General features: G+C 38.4%; 1 protein-coding gene across 5 annotated transcripts in view; it reads left to right on the plus strand.

Moving 5' to 3' along the window:
• LOC136877547 (NAD-dependent protein deacylase sirtuin-5, mitochondrial) overlaps positions 1 to 26,468 on the plus strand; it is a 63,213-nt gene that overhangs the window by 31,221 nt on the left and 5,524 nt on the right. For all 5 annotated transcript variants that reach the window (XM_067151676.2, XM_067151674.2, XM_067151675.2 and 2 more), the window contains exon 5: positions 10,261 to 10,411. In XM_067151676.2, the coding sequence (XP_067007777.1) occupies positions 10,261 to 10,411 (151 nt within the window). The remainder of the gene's footprint in view (positions 1 to 10,260; positions 10,412 to 26,468) is intronic.

Here is a 26,468-nt window from a genome sequence, read left to right on the forward strand (position 1 = left end):
TTCTGAAAGTGTTAAAGCTCACAAAAGGTTCATTTCTTTCACTGATGTCAGCGCAGATTGAACAGCCAGTGGTTTGCTTGAACATGTGAAAAACATTGTTACTGAGTTTGACTTAAACTACAGATTAGTTGCTCAAACGTTTGACGGAACATCTGTGATGGCCGGCAACACAAATGGACTAAGAACCAAAGTACAAGAACTCTTTCCAAAAGCCATATTTATCCATTGCTTTAGTCACAAGCTTAATCTGATTTTGTCACAGTCAGTTTCCTGTATCAAGGAATGTAGAATATTTTTCAGACCTTAACGAGATTAGGACAAGTCCTCTAAATGATCTCATGAACTGAAAGAATTTACAGCTAAGAGGATGCCTAGAAATGCTCCAACATGGTGGAAATTTTCATCTCATCTTGTTCACACAGTGAAAGAACATCGCACCTCATTCCTTGGATTCTTTTGGAGTGTTTTAGATAAAACCTGAAACTGGGACAGTGAACAGTAGTAGCGGCACAAGGTTTCATGAAATTTATAACTAGTTTTGAAACTTCCTTTTCGATACTGATTTTTAGCAACATTTTTACCTCCACTTTCAATATCCCCCTTTTCAATAGCCTTCAGTTCAAGCATTTAGACGTCCTATATTGCTCCCAGAAAGTTCAGGAAATCAAAAGGGAGATAATAAACCTGAGGAATAAGTGCGGCATAACTTGGGCTGAGACTCTGGTCTGTCATGGTGTCGAAGACTCTCCACCAACTAAACGAAAATGTCGGGAAGGAGATCCAATAATTTCAAGGAAATGCCTTTACCACTCTATTTTTGACAATATTGTTTAGACTAACCTTTTGGATCATTAAACCAATTACAACTTACATCCTTGTTAGATCCTCTGAAGTATAAAGCACACAAAGCTACTTTTCCTCATTCTGCTTTTGAAAAACTTGAACTGTCCTATAAATACTTGTTTGATTCTATCTGATTGAAGAATGAACTTACCGTGCTGTATTCGTTTGACGAATTTTATGGTCAACACCCTCATCAGTTACTGTGTTCTCTGAAAAGCAAACAATTAGATGCAGCCCTGTCTGAACTGTACAAGTTGCGTGTACTTATAGTAACTGTTCCAAGCACAGCAGCGTCAGTTGAAAGATCGTTTTCAGCTCTCAGGTGGATTAAGAGGTCAGCACAGAGTCGAGAGCAAATTTCAGGCTTGGCAGTTCTGTCCATAGAAAAGGAAGTTCTGCACGAACTGAAAAGCACAGACACATTTTATGATTACATAAAATAAATGTCATCGTAAAGTCCGTATTGTCGTACGTATACTTTAAGGTTAAGTCAATATTCCACCTTTACAATATCATAAGTTTATTGTCTATTTATTTAAACAACATTATTAAATAATACGGGACATGTTTCGTCTAACTTGTAGACATCATCAGCCGTAAGATATTCAAGAAAAAGCTTAAAAAAGGACAATGACAGAACAACACAATAAAATAAATCAGAAAATTCTAAAATTCACAATAAAATTAAAGGTATTGTATTCTGGACATGCTATGTCGATGATATATTTGCTATAATTGATCATAACATCTCCAACGGTGACATCATTCTCGAGCAGTTAAATGAAATCGATCCATGGATCAAATTTACTTCCGAAGTTGAAGTTGATAATTCTTTAAACTTCTTAGATATCACTATCAACAACAACTCCAATAAATTCTCTTACACTATTTTCAGGAAACCCACCCAAACTGTTAATACCATTCGGCAAGGTTCTATACATCCAGAAACTCAAAAAAGAGCAGCCTTTTATAGTTTGATCCACAGAGCCTACCATATCCCCTTATCTGATGCAAATCGTAAAAAAGAACTAGACTCCATTCGCTTAATAGCAAATAAAAACGGTTTTAGTAAGCATTTCATTGACAGGATAGTCAACAAAATTGTCAACAGACCCAGTTCAACCCTTCTTAGAGATACAAAAAGAAAAACAGACAACTATGCCTCTTTCACCTATACCAATAACAAGATTTACAAAATCACCAATGTTTTTAAGAAGCATAAGGTCAACATTGCCTTTAAAACAATTAACAACAACATTAATCTCTTTTACAACCACCATAAAATCAATAATACTATGAACAAATACAATAAATCAGGTGTATATAAGTTAAATTGCACTCAATGTTACGCAAGCTACATTGGGCAAACCGGAAGAGGCTTTTTTATCAGATATAAAGGACATGTCAACGCCGCCAAGCATAAAAGATACTCCGCCATGAGCACTCATATGACAGATTCGAATCATTTCTTCACTTCCATAGAACAGGACCTAAAAATTCTTTGTTTTCATAATAAAGACAGTTTACTCAACGTTTTAGAAAACATTTATATTAACATAGATCAAAAACACAACCCCAATCATAATTTAAATGAGTTTTCAGAAACTATGAACGTAATTTTTGAGGCATTACTCAACAGTTCCTATTTCGACAAACATTCAAACAAACTTCCATATGATCGCTCCCCGTCTATTGATTCCAACCTTCCCCTAATTTCGCCTCACACTGGCTCCCATCGCACACATCCTCCATAATTCATCCTCAGTCAGTAAAAAAGAAAAATAATAATAAAAACCTAATAACTCTTTGAGAAGCGAGAACGCAAGTAATGTGCCACAATTTTCCTTTTTTTAAGCCAGCTTACTTAATTTCAATTTTTACATTAATCTTTACTCTCATTCTAAAACAATCCACTGTATTTTTACGTACGTCATACGATCTGATATTCCACCTAGTTTTAATAAGAAATGTCAATTTTGCACCAATATGACATTTTTTACATCTTCTCTCTGGATTCCCTACACATGCTCGTTGATCGTCTTTTTTTCTGCTACAAATAACATTATGCACTTCATTATCAGCTTTTGCCGACGCACCTGATTGCTGTATATCAATGGCACCCTCAAGAAGAATTTTAACAACAAGCTTTACTATATCATCTCATGTGTATGATTTTAAGTTTTTTCGTCAACAGGTTTTGAATGTTTGTACTTGGAACAATCTGGAACATCCTCGCTATTTTGATTGACGTGTTCGACAACCGATTTATTTTATTGTGTTGTTCTGTCCTTGTCCTTTTTTAAGCTTTTACTTGAATATCTTACAGCTGATGATGTCTACAAGTTAGACGAAACATGTCCCGTATTATTTAATAATGTTGTTTAAATAAATAGACAATAAACTTATGCTATTGTAAAGGTGGAATATTGACTTAACCTTAAAGTATACATTTTATGATGTCATCACAACATTCACAAAACAAGAGAGATGACTAGATTTCACCTTCAAGTAGACTCAAAGCAACAACAAATCTTGTGGAGGGACTTAATGCATAGTTTTGATAGTAGTGGAGCATACAGTGGACAATAGAAGAAGTCTGAAAAAAACATAGCAAATAAGTTACTAATAATTTTGGGATAGGCATATGGGTACAATGTAATATGCACGATGCTATTGCATCAGTGTCAGAGGTATTTCAAGTTGGCTTTGAGGCTGAATGGTGAAAAGTGTCACAGGAGAGAGTGTTTTCTGATACATACATAAGAGATCAAGCAGTTTTTAACAGAATAGTGACAGGTAATTCATGAAATAAACATGATTTCTACTAATCTATGAATTTTGAAGTAGTAAACTGAATAAAATAATTTTCAGACAAAAAGAACTCAACAATGACATGCTTTTCTTCCTTTTTCCTATGGATTATGCACTGTCATTGGGAATAAATAAACTATTTCTATACATGTTAAAAATTAAATAACTGGAAAGGAGGTTCAACCTATTCAATACTCAAAGGAAAGAAACGTTTCTTTCCTTTGAGTATTGAATAGGTTGAACCTCCTTTCCAGTTATTTAATTTTTAACATCAATAATTTCAATACGGAACAATAAAATTTTTATCTTTAAATATTTCTATACATCTCAATAAGTTAATTGCAGCTTTAAAAATTATATCAATTTTTTAAATCTACAGATGTGATGTCACTAATTATTTTGTATTTCCTGAAACGCCAAGGATTTAACATGATACCGTACGCTCTGGTTAGTAAGTCCTTCAATTTTTATGAGATTAGACTTAAGTTTATATGGTTAGAGGTTGGTGATATTCTTTTAAATAATGATGTACGTTAAATTGTACTTCCTACGTCCAGTAATTAGTACGTCCTATTTTGGACATCATACCCACTTTTCGAAACCACCACACGCCTCTGAACAACAACAGCATAAATGTATCTACTAGATAGATGTACAGTATGCCTTCAAATAAATAACCTGATTGATTTTATTCTCGGTAAGCATGATTGGATTGTTGGTGAGTTTATCAGATAATTTTAGCCCAAACAACAAGTCACAGCTTATCCACCATAACTCTGTATTATATTACAGCTGTTCCTAAAGACCCTCTAAATGTAATACTGAAAATTATAATTCATTATGTACATTATAAAATACAAGAGCTGCTTTTTTTCCCTCAACCTCCGATGGGCTAAAAAGTATAGTTTATGTTGCTCTGTGTCCTTCCACTTGACATTCCTTTTGCTGACCTCCGATTTCACTGTGTGTATCCATCAATTTCTTGGCCTCCTTACTGGTCTCTCCCCTTTCACTTCAATCAATCACTACTGATCTGCATTTAAGGCAATCGCCCAGGTGGTAGATTCCCTGTCTGTTGTTTTCCTAGCCTTTTCTTAAATGATTTCAAAGAAATTGGAAATTTATTGAACATCTCACTTGGTAAGTTATTTGAATCCCTAACTCCCCTTCCTATAAATGAATATTTGCCCCAATTTGTCCTCTTGAATTCCAGCTTTATCTTTATATTGTGATCTTTCCTACTTTTAAGACACCTCTCAAACTTACCGCAATGAAGATTTTTTCCTTATATTAACACCTAGGTACTGTACCCAGATGAGATGTCCCATAGGTAACATGATTTGATATTATAAAATAAATTCAGGCATATGAGAGTATTGAAATATACACATTGTCAGTCTGGTGTGGACGGAAAGGTTTCAACATTGTCAGGCGTGCTCACGACAATCTGTCGCCAAGAGTTAAGCTTGTCATAATGGGTGATATATTTCCTTGTCGAAAGCTAAGAGGATTAAATCGAGCACTCAGAACAACAGTGCTGATTGCTACAAGGAAATGAGGGAGCGTTTATTCTTGAACAAGGTGCAGTCCGTGCGTCAGGAATACGGAGAAAATGTCGTAATAAAGTTTCCCGTGCCTCCAGCCATATTGTTGTTAAGTTGTCAGGGGGAGTTATTTAAATACCGCTGCAGTGCAAGCCAATGATAAAATTTCTGAAGGACTCGCAGATGCACCAACATGACAGAATACAATATGAACTCCAGTTATCTTCCCAGATAATAATAATTAAAATATTCCAACCACCGAATTGAACAGATGGGATTTTTTAGATATCATCCCCATGTTGATTAATTGTAAGTTTGATGAATTAAAATATAGAATTCTAGGAAAGGACCCATGCTGTATTGCTATTGGTCAGCAAGATCAAAGCAGCATAGACGCCGACTTAGCACGTGATAAAGTGGAAGACAGAAATTGAGTAATATCTTCGTGATCGCCGAACGATATGAGATCAGAATATGATAGTGAATGTGTATCACCAGTTTATTAAGTGGGATAAATTAAGAGATCCAAATCCACCTGCAAGTGCCAATTTAGGATAACCAACCACCCTTCCTCTTGTATGACCATGGATACCCAGGCGGGGAAACCATATCGTCCATAAATACCAGGATAGTGGAACCTAACATCATCAGTCGTTTGAAATAGTTTGATACTCTGACACGTTGACTCTGTAAGTCAGTACCTCGGGACGCATTCTAAGTCAGTTAGAGCTGAAAGTACGTGAGTCGTTATGAAAGTTAATACATTTATAAAGGTTTCATGTGATTGAAAATAAATAATTAATGGAATGCCGATAGTACTTTTTGAAGGCAGTGTGCGGAGCCTGAAGTAATATATTCAAGATAGACGGTGAAACAATTATCTAGAGCAGGGAACTGTAGGAGCGTGGCGATCACTAGACGGCCTAGAAATACGCCAGGAAGTGCCGGTTGACTACCGCAATACGCACCGGGTCGAATAAAACGACACATCGTTGTAAAGTGTCACAGCTTGTGGTTCCAGGCGCAAGTGAAGAAAAGAAGTGTGAAAGTGTCATGGGTCTTTAGGCACCTATAAGTGTTTTATTGTATAAATCATTTTAAACTCATAATTAAGGCATTAATAATGGATAATCGCCCAGGAAAGGTTTTTTTATTAGTATTATAAAGTTGCGCAAGATGAACGAGTAAACCAATATGGGGCCATGAGGCTTCTCAATCGCCACGAGACAATGGAATTTTACACAGGAATGAGTACACAAATTTGATATATTTGGGGACGTTATCAGTGTAAATTAATCGTGGTTACTTAACGTAACGCATGGATCGCTTCCCGAATCCATGATTTATTTAAGATAGACAGACGAACTAATTTACATTAACGTAATTATGGGTTAGACTAATTAATTGATTATTTGTTTGTTGTATATAATGTAAATATGGGATATGTCTTTCAATTAATGCATGCTGTTTGTAAATACTTTGATTGAAGTTCATTTCAAGTGTCAGATTTTTCTTTTATGCTAACCCAGGTAATTTTGATTTATTAATCACTGCAGTGATGAGGTCATGAGGAATAATAATAATGCTTTGTGAGTTCGCAAGTTAAAGTATAATAATAATAATAATAATAATAATAATAATAATAATAATAATAATAATAATGCTTTGTGAGTGAGCAAGTTAAAGTGAAGGAAATAATAATAATGTTTTGTGAGTTCGCAGGTTAAAGTATAATAATAATAATAATAATAATAATAATAATGCTCTGAGAGTTTGCTGGTGAAAGTAATAATCAATGTGGAGATAACACGAGGCGTAAAAGACTTTAATTCGGGCAGTAAATTTGATCTTTTACGTAAATTATTTAATTTACATTTTTGGACTCCATAATAACCATAAAAAATTGTTTAGAAGCGATAGAGGCATGTGTATAGGATGGTCACAATATGTTGAAAGCCCAGAGTGGTTTGAGCCCTTTTTTGATGTTGGAAGTCTTGCGGGACAAAAATCCGGCATGAGGTAAAATTTGAGCCGTAATGTTTTTATGATGAAACAGTTAAATCTTGAGGCCTAAGACGATATAATATGCCAATTCTGGTGTTATGAGTGGCAGAATCCACGCACTGAGGATTAATTAGTGAATTAAATGTGTGAAGAGTTCCAGTGGAATAAATGGACTTCAAATGAAAAGGAATGAATAATTTAGCAATTGCAGGCATTGGATGTATTTGCCCAGCCGCAATGTGCCATGGGATTTGAGATGTGCCATGGGAGGACATGGTGTCCCCATAAAATTAACGGCAGTACGAAAATAAAGGTTGCGGTTCCGAATACCGTGGTGTCCCGACCGATGTAAATTGGATCTTGGTGGTTATAAATGGGACTTAACATATCTGACTTAATTCTAAAGACTGGAAACTAAAATATAAAACTTTCAATTTAATAATAATAACAATAATAATCCAAGTGAATCTTGTCTTAAATCAATTGCTTAGTCCAAAACTAGACTGAAATTGTAAAAGCTTATGCATTAGACATAAATATCGCTAATGGTAGTGTAACATGTGAAATTAAGTTATCATAATAATAATAATAATAATTTGAAGAGGAATAATAGGAAGAATTTATTAGATTATTTTGAGAATAATAATAATAATGGTGAAATAAATTTAAAATATGAAATCCATGATGAGTAAGTGATATAATTAATAATAATAAGAACAAGAAGAATGATGATGAAAGGAAATTAAAATATTTAATGGACGATGATTCAGGGTTACGAATATGATAATATCTAATAATAATTTATTATGAAACTGATCATTAATTTGTGCAGATTAATTACGAGAAAAAACGACCCTTCATTTGAAACGTCGCCAAAGATTAGCATATAATCATCTTGGATGATAAATGATAATAATCAAATATATGATGACAATTGAAATAAATGATGATAATAAAATAATTAATGGTAATCACAAAATATGATAATGATCAGATAAATAATGATAATTATTTAATAATCATAGGAAGATATGATCGTCGTCATGTATCGAATTGGTCAGAACCAAATGTTGGTTTTCCACATGGGTGATAGTTGGCGGTATGTGTGAAATAACCCATGGACAGCACGTCTTAATTGTGCAAGCGTAATAAGGAACCTTTCCGTACATCTTGTCATATTGACAAATATAAATATTGAGATAAGCTTTGAGTTGACGAGCTACCTCTGGCATGTTTGTAAATCTGGTAATATAGGCTAGAGTTTGTCCGTACAATAAGTCCCGTTTTAGATACGATAACATTTCCATAGTGGGAATCCGGCCTACTAGAATGTAAATACTGGTAGTGACTCGTATCCAGCGGAACGTAGAGATGACAGTAAATAGTTACGCTCATGCCAATGTCTCCGAAAGAAGATCTCCAGCGGTGAAATGTCCACTTATACGGTCGTGGATTCGATCCCCAGTGACCAATGGGGTGAATTCACAAAATATTTCACACTACCAGAGTAGTGAGGTGAATCCAAATTTATGTATTCTTTTTCAGGATGGAAATTTCTAAGTGTTATAATTGTCATCACTTGCAGTTTGTGAATTAAGTAAATAAATTGCTCCTTATTGCAAATTCAATAGGAAACAGTTTTCATATCTTTTTATTGTAGTTAGTCCAGTATGCCCATGGAATTTAAGTTGTCGCTTCCCAGTCCTATTGTGGAGTTCTATAATTAGTATCTATAAATGAGCCATCTCCTTGCCTTAATTTGCATGCTCCGTTCATCCCTGTGTTCATTGGTGCGCCCACGTATATATTTTTTTATTGTTAATGATTAAAATTGTTAACATCTTTTACGAACTGATCACCCCTGAGATTAAGGCTAGTCTGGGACTCAAGAGGTGAGCGGGTGCAGTACTTACAATGATCCTCAAAAGGAACTTTCACCCCATCAATGCAGAGGATATTTTGTATTTGTGAAACTCACAACCTGACCTTTAACCCCGTTTATCATCATACCATTGCCTGCTGTCCATCTCACTACATTATCTTGTAACTTATTTATTACTCTATACAGAATAACATCATCCAGAAAAAGCCTTATCTCTGATTCCACTTCTTTACTCATATCATTTATATACATATATACGAAAACAGAAAGGTCCAATAATACTGCCATGAGGAATTACCCTCTTAATTATTACAAGATCAGATAAATATTCGCCTACTCTAATTCTCCGAGTTCTATTTTCTAGAAATATTGCAACCTATTCAGTCACTCTTTTGTTTAGTCCAATTGCACTCATTTTTGCCAGTAGTCTCCCATGATCCACCCTATCAAATGCTTTAGACTGGTCAGTCGCGATACAGGCCACTTGACCTCCTGAATCCAAGATATCTGCTATATCTTGGTGTTATCCTATAAGTTGAGCTTCTGTGGAATAACCTTTCCTAAACCCGAACTGCCTTCTATCGAGCCAGTTATTTATTTTGCAAACATGTCTAATATAATCAGAATGCAATGCATGTCAAACTTACTGGCCTGTAATTTTCAGCTTTATGTCTTTCACCCTTTCCTTTATACACAGGGTCTACTATAGCAACTCTCCATTCATTTGGTATTGCTCCTTCTTGCAAACAATAATCAAATAAGTACTTCAGTTATGGTACTATATCCCAACCCATTGTCTTTAGTATATCCCCAGAAATCTTATCAGTTCCAGCTGCTTTTCTAGTTTTCAGTTCTCAGTCAAAGTAATTCTCGCTCTATCCATTCTCATAATATGCCCAAACCATTGTAGTCTGCATCTTTCTAAAAGCACACTAACGGGTATTTTGATGCCAGCCTCATTCCTGTTTGCTTCATTTCTAATCTTGCCGTTTCTGGTCTTTTGGTTCATTGTTCTGGCAAATTTCATTTCTGTTGACTGGATTTTACTGTTAGCGTTGTTATGTAAAGTACATGTTTCAAGTCCATAGGTAAGGATTGGAATGATAACCATGCAGTTTAACTCCACCTCCCAAAAGTATTCTACTGACTCTATTATTCTTATGTTACTTAATGTAGATGCTGTGCTGGATTCCTGCGATCTCTGCCTGGTAATTGGAACATCATCGGTAGTGTACCCTGCTGCCATGTTTGCTCCTAGTGTAGCAGCACGAGGGGTTCCTGTGGCTGAATTTAATTTGGAATCAACTCCTGCTACAAATGAATTTCAGTAAGTAATGTGATGATTTCCAGTTGTCTTCATATCCTTGATACCTGGCGATCATCTTATAGGCTTTCAAGCATTGACAGGATGTCACTTGCTGTATCCGTATCTTTTCAACATAGGCTTGTATACATTATAAAATGGTGCCTAATTTCTCTTTAGGAAAATCACACAATCATAAATATGTCTTTCATTAAATGAAACTCAAATTGATAATTAATTTATTTGCAACATTTCACCAAGATAGGTACAGAGCCTTATGTATGCTTCTCAGTCATGGTTGCTAGGTAACATCACGTCACATTTTGTATTGCTAATTTCAAGATGCAGATTTTCACATGACTTCCAGACATATCACATGTTTATGTCAATAGAATTACAGCAACTATGCTACTGGAGTGCAGGTAGTCATTGTCATTTGAATTGGCTTAGATGAGTGATTGGAAGTTACATGTTGTAATATTATTAATACCAACACTAAATAAGTACTGTATTTTGTATAAAGAGAAACTGTGAATTTGTTTATATGTAATGGGTAATCTCAGAAACTACCAGACCAATTTTGAAATTCATATTTAAAAAAATTCTGGGAAATTGAATTTCATGTACACTTGGTGCACTCCACTGATCATTAGGACTAACTGTTCAGGCAGCATATTCAATTTGAAGAGTCTCAAGTGTACTTTTCCTTGTGACTTGCTTCACATTTTCTTTTACTACATAGTTCACCTAAAAGTTAGCATAACATTAAGAAGCATGTGTGTTAATGAAGGATGTCAGCTATAAGCGTGCCAAATTTGAACTCCATCAGTCAAGTCGCTTTACGTAAAAATAAAAGTAAGCAGGCGAATGTACAAACTTTGAGTTTTATTACTGCTGCCATTTTTTCCTTAAATCACAGTTCTTGCGGTAACCCTTTGATATTCCCGGACGAAACACAGCGTATGTTAACTGGAATAATATTATCAATACTCACTCACTCACTCACTCACTCTAACTCCCATCCGTCTCAAATCTTCCTCCACGCTGTCCAACCATCTGATCCTTGGTCTTCCCCTCATACTAATAAGATGGATTTTGAGGGATGTTCCACCATTCAACACATTGTAAAATATATTGCACTAACTGAGCAAATGTCATGGGATTGCGGAGCACTGATGTGCAGGTGTGTTGTCTGCGCACCACACGCCCCCTGTGCCAGTGGCAGTTGTATAGGAGACTTGTGAGCAGTGGCTGTGCATGTGACAGGTGTAACATGGAACGTCGTCGTGAGCTGACACCGTTCAAACGGGGTATGGTGGTCGGTGCCCGACGGATGGGAAGTGTGATTTCGGAAGTGGTGCGGGAATTCGGCTTCACGCGATCAACCGTGTCCAGGGTGTATCGTGAATGGTTGAATGCGGGTGTCACCGTCCACAACAGACGAACAACCGGCCGTCCAGCCACCCTCTATGACCGACAACATCTGAGACGGATTGTCAATAGTGTCAGACGGGCAACCATGCAACAAATCACGGCTCATTTCAACACAGGCCGTGCTAGACACATCTCCCAGTGGACAATTCGTAGGAACATGGATTCTGTGGGGTATGGGAGCCGGCGCCGCACATGAGTGCCACTGTTAACCCAACGTCATCGGGCACAATGATTCGCATTTGTCGCCAGTCACCAGGGACAGACACTGGAACAATGGCGTAACGTGATATAGTCGGACGAATCACGATTTCAACTGCACCATGCCAATGGGAGGCACCATGTATGGCGCAGACCACATGAAGCGATGGATCCCGCCTGCCTCGAGCTGTGGTCCAGGGCGCTGGTGTCTCTGTTATGGTCTGGGGTGCATTTTCCTGGTATGGAATGGGCCCCCTAGTTGTTCTGGAAGAGACTTTGAATGGTACGCAGTATGTTGAACTGCTTGGAGATCATCTCCACCCATTTGTGGCCTTCCAGCGCCCAGACGGTTCTGCGGTGTTTCAAGATGATAATGCGCTGCCACATTGCTCCCACTTCACCCGGGAATGGTTCCTGGAACATGCAGCGGAGGTCCAACGAATGCCATGGCCACCCAGGAGCCCCAGTATGAACCCTATCGAGCATATCTGGAATGTCCTGGAACGCAGGCTACGTGCCATGGATCCTGCCCCCATGAACAGACCAGCATTGGCGGCCGCTTTGCAAGCAATTTGGTGTCAGCTGCGTCCAGAAGACTACAAGGGACTTGTCAACTCACTTCCACGGCTTCTCACTGCATTTTGCAGGGCCAGAGGGGGCCCCACACGCTATTAGGTGACTATCCCATGACATTTGCTAAGTCCGTGTAATTTTATTGGGTAAAGACCGGTTTCGACTCCCTTGGAGTCATCATCAGTTCTTGTTGAATATCAAATCAAGGGGAATCTGATAACAATCATCATTAGGTTGCCTCCGTATAGTTCGACTGGTTGACATAAGAACATAATAAAAAATTATATACATAATGGCGATTGCCTGAAAATACATCAGTGGGTTGCAAAACATTATCTTGAAATGTAACGTACACATGTTAAGCAATACTTGGAACTTAAAGTTCTTGGTTCTGGTTTAAACTGTCGTGTGTTCATGGAACACGGAACACTGGAAACATATGCCCTGGTTGAAAATACAGTAGAGTCTCGTTAATCAGAACTAATTGGGACTGGAGTCTGTTCGGATTACGAAATTTTCCAATTAACCGGATTTTCTAATGATAATGTTATTGTTTTTACATCCCGCTAACTACTTTTACGGTTTCCGGAGACGCCTAGGTGCCGGGATTTCCTCCCGCAGACGTTCTTTTACGTGCTAGTAAATCTACTTACACGAGGCTGACGTATTTGAGCACCTTCAAATACCACCGGACTGAGCCAGGATCGAACCTGCCAAGTTGAGGTCAGAAGACCAGCGCCTCAATCGTCTGAGGAAAATAGTTTCTACAATATAGTACAGCACATACTGTAATTTGAAATGTCCATTCTTTAGAAGTTACATTATTAAAATACTGTATAAAATTACAGTAGGGTAATTAAGAACCCGTAGGGGAGAAAACGACAATGAAAATGACATTAGCGAGTGGATGGAAGCTGACTGTCATCAATTATACAAACAGACCAAGAAACTGTAGCTATGGTGGAGAAAGAATCTGGAGTTGATGAGGAACAGGGTTATGAGGAAGAATACCACAATGAACGACTAGTGTCACATTTAGATGCCGCGGCTGCCTTAGAACTTGCCGTAAGCTACGTCGAGCAACACTCCGCTGCTACCCCCACTGATGTGATGTTTATCAGATGCTGGTTTAACACTGCATATTCGAGTAGGTCCCAATCACTACGGCACAAGAAACTAACAGACTTTGTAAAGATAAACGACCAGTGATTGATGGTCTATGATGTGTAATTGTGTTTACATTAAGTTATTCTAGTAAAATATGACTAATAAAATGCAAGTAAATCTTCAATCTATAATATGTTATTTCATTTCAATAAGGAGAATTTTAAAAAAATGAATACATATTTCAGTTCGGATTAACCGGACTTTCGGATTAACGGGGTTCGGATTAACGGGACTCTAGTGTATACACAAATATGACATGAAACACTTATAATGATTTGAAACACATGGTGCTTTAAAAATGTTCTTGGACTTGATAGTCTTTTTCTATCTGATTAAATTGGATGAAATATATATACACTGAAATGAAATGTACAAAGACATAAACTACTTGGCAATTAAAAAGTTCTTGGTTTTGGTTTAAAAATTGTCGTGTATTCACGGAACAAGGAATAGAACTCATAAGTTATTTCCAATCAGGTACCTGATCTATTCTTAAGATGAAAAAATATGACTGATAATGTCTACTATTGATAGGTGAAACATGTACCATCTAATATATTAATTTCATGTCAACAATTTTTATAAGGACAATGTCCCAATTTTTAAGATTGTATTGTATTGAATAGGTGGATGAATAATAAAACATACAAGTGTTATTTAATACAAATACTTTCAATACGGACCCAAAAATGAATTTTATCACATGTAACATACCACTTAAAAAACATATCAGATGTAAGGCTTTTCAGGCGTTTGCTCTATTAACCAGCGTTTCGTCTTAGGTCTGACACTAGACTCGTCAGAGTGGGATGTGTCAGACCCTACCCACTGACGCCGGGTTATGCAGGTGAGCTTATCAGAAGCCTATTTATGAGGCACAGTCTGATAACTGCATAAGGGAGATAAATCTCCACAAAGGAATTATTGCCCGCCTAGCAATTCTGAATGGAAAATTCTAAATTCCCATGGAGGGAATTAGATATTTTTCACCAATAAAGCATGTCAAAAACATATCAGATGTAAGGCTTTTCAGGCGTTTGCTCTATTAACCAGCGTTTCATCTTAGGTCTGACACTAGACTCGTCAGAGTGGGATGTGTCAGACCCTACCCACTGACGCTGGGTGTATGCAGGTGAGCTTATCAGAAGCCTATTTATGAGGCACAGTCTGATAACTGCATACGGGAGATAAATCTCCACAATGGAATTATTGCCCGCCTAGCAATTCCGAATGGAAAATTCCATTCACATACCACTTAGTCGAAAAGCTCTTCTTCTTTCTCCCAATTCTTCCCAGCCCAAACTTTGCAACATTTTTGTAACGCTACTCTTTTGTCGGAAATCACCCAGAACAAATCGAGCTGCTTTTCTTTGGATTTTTTCCAGTTCTTGAATCAGGTAATCCTGGTGAGGGTCCGATACACTGGAACCACACTCTAGTTGGGGTCTTACCAGATACTTTACATCCTTACTACAACCCCTAAACACCCTCATAACCACGTGCAGAGATCTGTACCCTTTATTTACAATCCCAATTATGTGATTACCCCAATGAAGAAATAATGACATATTGCTGTGTGGAGTACAATAACGTCGGCAGGCGGCATCTGCAATTAAACAAGGTGTATATCTCTTCCAGCCGAGTTCACAACTCAGCCTAATCCCTCCTGTACACTGACCTCTCTGTTGCTTTGCTTAAGTTGCAAATCTAGCGTACGTGGTATATCCACTGTCATGCTGGTGTGCAATTATTCTCCTTACGTTTCATTACTATTGTCCACTGTTCAGCTCTGTTATCTCGCTACACTTATTATCTTTTAAAATTACCGGGCGAGTTGGCCGTGCGCGTAGAGGCGCGCGGCTGTGAGCTTGCATCCGGGAGATAATAGGTTCGAATCCCACTATCGGCAGCCCTGAAGATGGTTTTCCGTGGTTTCCCATTTTCACACCAGGCAAATGCTGGGGCTGTACCTTAATTAAGGCCACGGCCGCTTCCTTCCAACTCCTAGGCCTTGCCTATCCCATCGTCGCCATAAGACCTATCTGTGTCGGTGCGACGTAAAGCCCCTAGCAAAAAAAAAATCTTTTAAAATTTGAGACCATTCTCCCGATTGAATGAAACTATCTCGCTTGCCATTCCATACATTACCAATATAAATGGTCCGTTATTGGACATTATAAATTTTCCAGCTAGCTCATTCTTGGTTGCCAGCGTTTCGCCCTCGTGTGCTAGGGTGGGCTCATCAGTTGGTACCTAGCACACCTACCAATACGCTGGCTAGTGCATACTGTGGAGGCCACTGCGTAGGCTAACTGGAGCCACCGGCAGTGCCTATGGGAATCAACATCTATATCATTCCATACATTACCAACCAAACATCACTATCTCCCTATTCATCCATCAGCCTTAACTCATCACAATTTTTACATCCACTCTACTACATTATTCACTAACAATTGACTTAGACCATAAGCGCATATACCATCCATGTCTTACAATCACTCACTTCCTTACTCACTAACCAAACACCCGCCTCATCTTGATTACAGTCTTCCAATACCATCTAATGACAGCACTTATAGTACACACTTCACCACGTACTAATTTAACTACTTAACCGCTCTTGTCTCAGTTGCAAATAACACACACACTTCACTATTCTCCTGTGCTTAAATAGTTTACTTACTGCTACTGTTTGTTTTTTTACTTCTTGTCACAAACTGCTACTGTTTGTTTTTTTACTTCTTGTCACAACACCTTCATCCAATTTGCTCTTCTTACCCCATATCTCTTTTAGGCTCAAGCTTCTCCCTTTCGCCAAGACACCTTTTGCTTCTGCTTCCTCCCTCCAAGCCGTATTTTCACTTCGTTTATGTGCACTTGTCACATCTTGTGCTTCATTCACTCCCTGTATCTTCCTTTCTTTACTCACACTGGCCTCAGTCCTCAGCAACTTAACTAATGTCCTGGTCTCCCTCCTCATCTCAATTGCTGCTTCCCTGGCTCCTTCTACGATCGATTCAAAGATAGCATGCACACCTTCCTCTGCCCTGTTGATTTCTTTTTGCTGCAAGCTCTGTTCCAATGCCCTATTTTCCTTGTTTTTTCTTTATCCCTATGCCCGTCTTCACCGGCTTTGCTGTCTCTAACTTGCCTTTCTTCCACTCTCTTCCCCATTACCACTTCAATCTTCATAGTCACATCCATTTCCCATAATTTCGTTACTGTCCAAAATCTGGTCCATTGTCCATTTGTTACCACTAATTGTTGACCCTTAATGTAGGCTCTTAACCCTTGCATTCTAGCCCTGGCCAAATGTTTCTTCAGAGTGTTTATATTCTTAATCCCTTCTCTTCCCATGTCTCTTTTAAACCAAATTTTTGTACTCCGTATGTTGTCCGCTCCTCTTATCACTATTTCCGCCGTCAGGGTGGTAAACAACTTCACTTTTATCGGCCTGTTACCCCGTGCTGTGCCTATCCTTTCCACATCATCAATATCAGCCTCAGTAAAGTTAATTTTCATCATTTTTTGGATGACTTTCACAACTTTGTAGGTTGTCAACACTTTGTCCTCTCCTATTTCTTCCAGCACTCCATATATAAATAAACATTTCTTCCTGCGTTCTTGGCTACTGTCTTCTATTTCTGCCTTCAGCTTCACCACCTCTTCCTCCATCTCCCTTATTTTTACCTTGAGTGATATAATTTCTCTCTCGTTGATTTCCACTTTGTTCATTGTTTTGTCTGTTTTTCCCTGTATCCAACGCCTCATATTTTCAAATTCTTTTATTTGTTCCTTCATCATATTTTTGATCTGCTCAAATGGGCACACTTCTTCCACAAGTTCTTTAACCACTCTTTTTATGACCTCCATGTCTTCCCAGTTCATGTTGCCGCTGGAAGTCGGGCCGGTGTTTATTTCCACGCCCCCTATAACTAGCAGTACCATAATCACCGCTGCCACCAGTATCGTCTCACCCATCATTCTTGTTTCTACTTTACCTCCTTCATTCCTGGCTGTTTCCTTCTTCCCCCTTCCCTGCCATTTTCCAATGACTAGCCAATATTAATCCACACCAATCACCTTCCTCTTCGCTCCCGTTTTACTTTTCCATTGAGCACTCACACTTACTCCCGCACTACCGGCACACTCCACTCAGCACGTCTGTTCCCGATCGCTGACTAGGTAAGACTGTGACTTTTCCTATTTGTGAAACTCACAGCCTGACTTTTAACCCCGTTTATCAACATACCATTGCCTGCTGTCCATCTCACAACATTATCGAGGTCACACTGCAGTTGCTCATAATCTTGTAACTTATTTATTACTCTACCTTACGGTTCAAAGCCCTGTAATCAATTACAGGCCTGAAACCACCTTGGGGTTTCAGTACAGGAAAAATGGGCGATGAATATGCCGACTTTGAAGGTCGAATAATCCCATCTCATAACATCTGGTCAATGATTTTGTTGAGAGCTTTCATTTTAGATGGAGTTAGCCTATAAGGAGGAAACCTTCACTGGAATAGAGTCAGTTAACTCAGTCTTTTACTCAATAAGATCAGTGATGCCAAGGGTTTCTGAAAATACATCAGAAAAAGACTGAGACAACCTTCTAATACTTTCAGCCTGCTCCTCAGGTAGATGCCTAAGATCTAACGACATCTCACTCTTGGTAGGCGAAATAGATGAAAATGACACAGAATTACATTTCAAAAGAGGAATTTTAAGGTTACTAACAAACTTGAAAGTGCGCGACTTGCTCTGAAGATCGAGCACAAGACCGGAATGAAACATGAAATTGGCCCCAATATTACAGGGCAAGACAATATTTTAGCCAAAAAAGAATTAATTTTCCAAGTAAATTTTGAGATTTGAACTTTAGCAAAAATGAAGCCTAAAATTTCAAATGGTGACAAGTTTGCCCAAACACATTTAATGGAAGACAAACAATAGTCCAGAAATTTACAGCAAGCTTTCAATTTAAGGTACCACTTATCGGAAATAATGGAGTTCATATGCCATTAGCTCACCATTTGTAGACTCTGTTATCTGGACACGATCTATGTAGCAGCTGATATTTGATGGACCTCTCGTGCTGGCGTAGTCATCTCTCATTGTAGGTACCAGTCCTATTTCTGATTTGTGCGTAGCTCACTAATTGAACAATGACTTCCTGACTTTAACACTTCCTACAGTACTCCTTACATAAAGTTGTAACGAGTCCTAATTTTAATAGCTAAACCACCTTGGATTACATTCATGGACAGAATACACTTGTATTCTTCTGTATTACAGAATTGTACAACAAGTATGAAGGATGAGTTTTCCACCTAATTTTCATTCATCTTCATCCTTCATACTTGTGTGTTTCAATTATCAGTACTGACAATGAAGCTGATAGATTATAGTTACAAAATTGTAGTGTAAAGAAATACATAACAAAATTTATCCTGTCCCATACCAGTCAAAAACGTTCTCACCTTGACTTTAACTCTCGTCATTGAGATAATCAGGTCCCAATGAGAGTAATTTTGAGTAGTGCTCTACTCAGATGCAAAGTGAACTAAGTCAAGATCTTCAGCATTAAGACCTTCTCCGATGTAAAGACGTTCTCCATTGTAATGATAGAATAGATTAGAATTGACCGATAGACTCTCTCCAGCTCTTGTCGTTGATGTATATAGGCTCCAAAATCTCCCTCCATGTACCACATCACATGGTCCAGTAAGATCTGATGTACTATCCCTTCCCCTAGCCATCGTTGTATATCCATCATCTTGTTCCATAATGTCCATTCACATAGGTTGAACTTTTGCGCGCTCTCAACGCGTCAAGTAGCGAACTTCGAAAAGTAGGCGTTAACAGTTCTAACTGTTCTTCAGAATATGGAAGGGGTAAGGACTCTTGCAAGCTTGATGACATCTTTTTCCTGGTAAAGGGCTAAAATTAGCATGATGAGTCCAGTCACCTGACGTCGGCTACTGGAAATTTACTGCAGGCTATTAATACGAGTGATGTTGTAATACCTTACTCAAGAATTTGTTCATTCAGAATACGTTATAGCCGTGATACAAAGAAATGATATGATGATGTGAAATGGATGACTAAAAACCCTATATATAAACATAATAATTAAAAATGACCTACCACTAATTAAATATATACATCTTTCCAATTAATTACACAGTTCAGTAATTTCATACATGCTGTGATGTTCCAAACATCACAACGGGTTCATTATTCACTTCGATTTTCAAAAATGGCATGAATCCTGGGTTCACAGAAGCAATTTTAAGGCATTCCCTAGGGCCTTCAAATAATGAATTAGAGGAAGGTTCTTCCGTGAAGGATTCCTTGCCTAATTTAATGGGGGCTGAGCCTCGGGAAGGTGAACATGGTGACTCAGCCGATGACACTAGTCACTTCCTATCTCCAGGGTTAGTGGAGGCAGCACCAGAAGTTGAACGGGACGGTGTGCTGTTAAGTGAAATGCAATTCTTGGCTAGATGTGAAAACGACCCACACATAAAACAGCCTTGGGACGGACCAGCTCCATTCCTGGTTCCACTAAATTTTACTAAGGGGCATTTATTTCTAAGGTGTTCAGTCCATCCGCACGCAAAACACTTGCGTGTGGGGAATGTTCGGCTAGGTGGTGGCCAAGAACTGTTAGATGACGGAGGGGGCTCCCTGGCGACTCATAAAGTGTTGCTCTTCTGGAAAATGGAGAGCGAATACCCTAGTATAAAATTTCATCTATATAAATAAAATCGTAACAACCTTGTGTCTGTACATTGGCTATTTTGCCAAAATTTCTGTACAGTTAGCCATTTCAGGTGTAATAATGACCATCCGCATCATTTTTAGCTTTGGTGTCTCTTTGTTTGTTTGTTTGTTTGTTTGTTTGTTTGTTTGTTTGTTTGTTTGTTTGTTTGTTTGTTTGTTTGTTTGTTTGTCTATAACTTGAAAACTACTGGATATATTTCTACCAAACTTCATATTTAGAATCCAGTTGTCCTTGGGTAGGTTTTAGGGCATTATTGTTTCTAAATCCCTGAATTGACTGGGGGTTTATACGAAACCGAAACAGTAATTTTGCACTCCCATAAAATATACACAACCGAACTTAATGGAAATGTACCTGCTTTAATGGAGATCAATTTTCTAAACCTTTTTTCTCATACGCATCATTTTGATACGAGGATTAATAAGGGAGATATCACTAACAGACCGTTTTTCAGTACAAGTCACTCGAGCGGGTGCGTGTAAAGCCTATTTCTTATAACTTGAAAACTACTGGAGATATTTCAACCAAGCTTCATATTTAGCATCCACCTGTCCAAAGGTAAGTTTTTAGGCCCATAACATATCAAATTTCAGAAATGGACTTGGGGTTTATTGGGAACCAAAACAGTGATTTTACTCTCCCACAATATATACAAGACTAGCCTGACTGGAAATCGACCGATTTTCATTGAAATCCAATTCTAAACTTTTTTCTCATGTGAATTTTTTCTACAGGAGGAATAATAAGGAAGATATCACGAACGGTCGGTTTTGGAGGCTAAGTCTAGCGGACATATCCCTAAAAGTGTTGTACTTGGAGCAGATTCCTTATTTATCTATATAAATAAAATCGTAATGACCGTGTGTCTGTGCATTGACTATTATGGCAAAATTTTCATACAGCTATCCATTTAAGGGGTAATAATGATCATCTGCATATTTTTTAGATATTGTTTCCTAAAAGGCCTAAGTTTTACCCCCCTCGCCCAAAATCAAGATTGCGGCACAATCTGCCAGATGAACCAGAAAATTGAAATTAGGCGGAATTATACGATTTAGTCTGTAACCGACGGAAAACTTCCAAGATCTTCCAATTTTTCACTCTTTATTCCTGAAGAATGATGGTGCAGACCTTTGTTTTGAAGTATTTTGCAGCTAAACTGTCAGTCTTATCAGAAAGCGGATGGCCCAGTCTCAGTTCAATTTTGGATTAATCTACAACTTTGGTCCTATGACGTTTCGTCATATCTCTATTCCTTATATGTTAGATTTGTCTCAATTTCTCGATTATACCTACATTTTGCTCTTTGTACACGTATAATTTCTAATTCGAATCACTTATATGAAAGATACAGAGTCCGCCAGAAAAATGTATACACTCTTTGTTAGACGATATGAGGATATGCACATTGTCAACTGTTATCATTGTTTATAAATGTTGTAGTATGGTCTTTCGCTCAACAGATGTCGGTACTTGCATCACGATAGTGGAAAAACAAAATAGCTGGAGCACGCTTGACATTCGAACAACGAAAGTACATTCAGAAGTGGTTTATCAGGTTTGATAATGCCGTTGAAGTGCAACGTCAGTGGAGGAGGGAGATTGAAACAGAACCCCCATCATGCCTAACAATTAACTGCATTACTGGGAAGTTTGTGACAGATGGAACGATTTGTGATATTCACAAAGGAAGATCGGGAAGAACACGTGCAGCTACCAGTCCTGCTTCGTCGGCTCATGTGTTGGAAAGTTTTGCTAATTCTCCACAGAAGTCTGCTACGCAATGTGCACGGGAAGTGGGGATTAGCAGTACAAGTGTACGACGAATTTCGAAAACAGCTAAGTGGAAAGTTTACACCCCACGATTACTGCATGCGCTTAATGAGGACGATCCCAATCGTTGAATGCAATTTTGCGAATGATATCAGCAAATGGTAACCCAAGATGAACCATTTCTGACGAAGTTAGTGTGGTCTGATGAAGCCCAATTTAAACTTAATGGAACAGTGAATCAACATAACTGTGTCTACTGGGCTCCGGAAAATCCGCATGTTCATGTGGACAAGGTGGTCAATCTACTAGGGGTTAATGTCTGGTGTGGACTGTCGTCGAGGGGCTTACTAGGACCCTTTTTCTTTGATGGTACTGTCACTGGAACAGTGTACTTGGAAATGTTTCGCACATTAATTTTACCAGCTGTACGTGCGCTTTATGGAGCCGAAGATGAAGTCTTCTTCCAACAGGATGGGGCGCCACCACACTACCATGTAGCAGTACGAGCTTTCCTGGATGACAATCTGCCGGGACATTGGATTGGACGAGGGCCCATTCAGTTCCCCCCACGGTCGCCAGATCTTACCCCTATGGATTGTTACTTGTGGGGAACTGTGAAAAATCAAGTCTGTCGATGTAAGCCACGCACGCTGGAGGCCCTTCGCCAAGAGACTACAGCGGCATGTGCAGAGATCCCCATTCAAACCTTGACGGACGTAGTTGCAGCATCCGCTATTCGTTCTGCTACTTGTATTAGTTGTTGCAAACTTCATATGTATGATGGCATTCTCCAAGGAACTTCTTTTGAATGAAGCGAGGCGGGTGTACCTCCCGGTATTATTATTATTATTATTATTATTATTATTATTATTATTATTATTATTATTATTATTATTATTATTATTATTATTATTATAGTTTAGTTTAATAATGTTTTATTTTACCTGGCAAGATTAAGGCCTTCAGGCCTTCTCTTCCATCTAACCAGGAACTGAAATATACATATATTACATTGTCTTACTTGTCACAGGTGAACTATGTAGTGCAAGTGGAAAGTGGTTTTTTTTAAGACTTTATTTGTGAAGTACAATATGATGTTTTTTTCTTTGCGTTTAGGCCATCTGTGGACCACGGTGCTTGTGTTCTAGCTGTGATTTTGTCGTCGTCTGCCCCTTTTAGCGTACTGGATTGTGTTCTTAGTGGCCTCTTGAGCCTTCCGGTTGGCCCAGTATTCCTTCATTTTATTGCTGAATTCTTTCCTGCGCTCCTCTGACCAATTCCCGGCTCCTTTGTGGCTAGCCGATGTAAGGAAAGGTTTAGTTTTGACCATTAAACGGTATGCATTTCTGTCAGTAATGGCGGCTTGATTAATATTAAGCTCTGCAAGATCTTTATCCACTTGTTTAGTCCAAGGGAATCCAGTAGCTTTACCTTTGTTAGCAACCTTGAAGATCTTATGGGATGATCTATTAGGATCCATTCTGTATAGGTGTCCATAGAAAGTCAGACGTTTTCTCCTGATGGCATCTATGAGGTTTTCTTGATGCTGGTAGAGCTCATTGTTGGGTTTGTACCATCGCCTTCCATCTGGTAGGATCCTTGGCCCTATTATTCTTCTCAGGAATTTCCGTTCTTGCACTTCTAGGGCTCTCAGTGGGGTCTTTTTAGTTAGGGATAGGCATTCTGCTGCGTAGAGGACTGATGGTCTGACTACTGCATTATAGTGTCACAGTTTTACATTCTTTGATAAATGCTTTGAGGCATACAGTTTTCTGCAGGCATGGTAGGTCTTGTCTAATTTGATTTTCCTTTGTTCAAGAGGCATCGTTTCACTTAGGTCCTCCGATATCCACTCTCCGAGGTACTTCACATTTTTAGCTCTCTTGATGTGTTTTGTATCACTGACTCCCATTGTTGTAGGGGCATCTTTGATGTTGGTCATAAACTTGGTCTTTCCAATGTTGATCATGAGGCCCGCTTTAGCTGCTATAGAGTGCAGTGTTTGAAGCTGCATAGTGGCCTCATGCATGCCGTTTGCTAATAAAGTAAGGTCATCAGCAAAGACCAGGCATGGAATCCTCAGGTTGTCTGATTTAAACCCCATCCTTAATCCTGTGTTCTCAGGTAATGACCTGGTCCATTTTCTTATGATCTTTTCCAGGACACAGTTAAATAATATGCATGAGATACCATCTCCTTGCCTCACCCCTGTTTTGATTGTGAAGCTCTCTGATAATTGACCTCTAAACTTAACTTTGGAAGTGGTGTTGTGCAGGGTGGCCTGCACCAAACTATTAATTTTTTCGTTTAGTCCCAGTTCTCTTAAGGTGTTGAAGAGTGTGATCCTATCCACGGAGTCGTATGCCTTCTGGAAGTCAACAAAGATAGCTACCCACTGTCGGCATCTTTTCTTGCTATATTGAAGGATGGTCTTCAGATTTTGTATCTGTACTGTTATTTGTAAAGCATGATATAACGTAATGACCTAACCTGTACTGTGTAAGATTGGTGAGTCTAGGTGGCGATAGGGAACTCGTGCACACTGATTGGCTGCTCCAAGGCCAGAATTTCCTACATATAGTGAGCGAGGCAATGTTCAAATTAATTCGGTATTCTGAATTCTGTCGGTCTTGATCTATCTGTCTGTCTGTGAGCAGCCTATCTGGTTGACGTCGCCCGGTTTCTGGGATGGCACTCCTTTGGGTAAGCACTCTTGAATTCCGTTCCTGCTAAAATTTCCGTAATGTTCCGATTTGCTTTTCATACAGGAGTTTACCCTAACCTCGCCTAGATTCGCCAAATTAGTTACTTATGGCGCCTTAGTTTTTCAGCTGGGCTTACCTGTTCGTTTCCGAGGCATTCCCATTTCTTGTTTCACTAAGATATGTAGGTTGTAGTTTAATATTATTTCCCTTGGGGTTTGCCTCTGGTAGTTCTGTATCACTTGAGGTACGCTAGATTTTGGAGAACCTGTTTCACATCACGGTAAATTGCATTGTACAACTGCATTGGTAACTAGATGTATAGTTGATTTGAAATTTGAATTTACACTGCTACGAAAGTATTATCAAAGAACCTCTAAGCTATGTATATCACTGAACTTATAGCTTGTAACTTGGAATTGTATTTGGAATGTATTTGTAAAATTATTTACACTGCTACGAAAGTATTATCAAAGAACCTCTAAGCTATGTATATCACTGAACTTATAGCTCGTAACTTGGAATTGTATTTGGAATGTATTTGTAAAATTATTTTGTAAATAATTTTTTTTGTAATCTAAGGATCACGGCGATTTATTTCAGAATCCACAATCTAAGCCATGTCCATGCCTTTGGTAGGTTCCCAGCCTTTTTCATCTTCCCGGTTTGTTGTCCACTAGTTGGCCCTACTGATATTTACGTACATGTTTTTGTTGGAGATCCGCGTAATGCCAGCTACTGTTTTTCCGAGTGTGTAGTGATTTCTTATATTGTGTAGTTTGCTCTTACCTTCCCCTTTTAACTCTGTTTGTGCCTTGTTTTATGTTACCACTGTAGTAGAGGTAACATTACTTACAATAACTAGATCTAATACAAAGTAAATTAATAATAATACAAGGATGGTAAGATTACATTAAGATGAAATAAATCAGATATAATAAAAAGATAAATTCTTAAAACTAATATCCTACATGTAAAAAAAAAGAGGTAGTACATAAAATTTGATTTTAAAAAAAAATCGGATAAGAATTTTAGACTCTACCAGGACATCCATAACAATAGAATGGTTGCAAGTAGCAGCATCAAGTTTACAGATGATCCTTACTGGTGCTTAAAATGTCTCCAAAGTGCTTCCTTGAAAGTGCAAATAGAGCTTAACCTTCTGATACTTTTGGGAAGGAGGTTCCACTCACGGCAGGCAATTACTCTGAATGATTTATCGTAGATGGCAGTTCTATGGGTAGGTAAAGCAAGGATGGAATTATTAGCAGATCTGGTGTTAAGACTGTGATAAGAGGATAGGTATTTGAAATATGAAGTAAGGTAAAATGGCTGTGAAGAATGAAGGATTTTATGGAGATGGCATAGGGTATGCACAGTGCGACAGATTTCTAGTCGGGGCCAAGATAGGTGGATATATGAAGGAGTTACGTGGTCATAGT

This window comes from Anabrus simplex, chromosome 7, assembly GCF_040414725.1.
Source record: "Anabrus simplex isolate iqAnaSimp1 chromosome 7, ASM4041472v1, whole genome shotgun sequence".
Classification (NCBI taxonomy): Eukaryota; Metazoa; Arthropoda; class Insecta; order Orthoptera; family Tettigoniidae; genus Anabrus; species Anabrus simplex.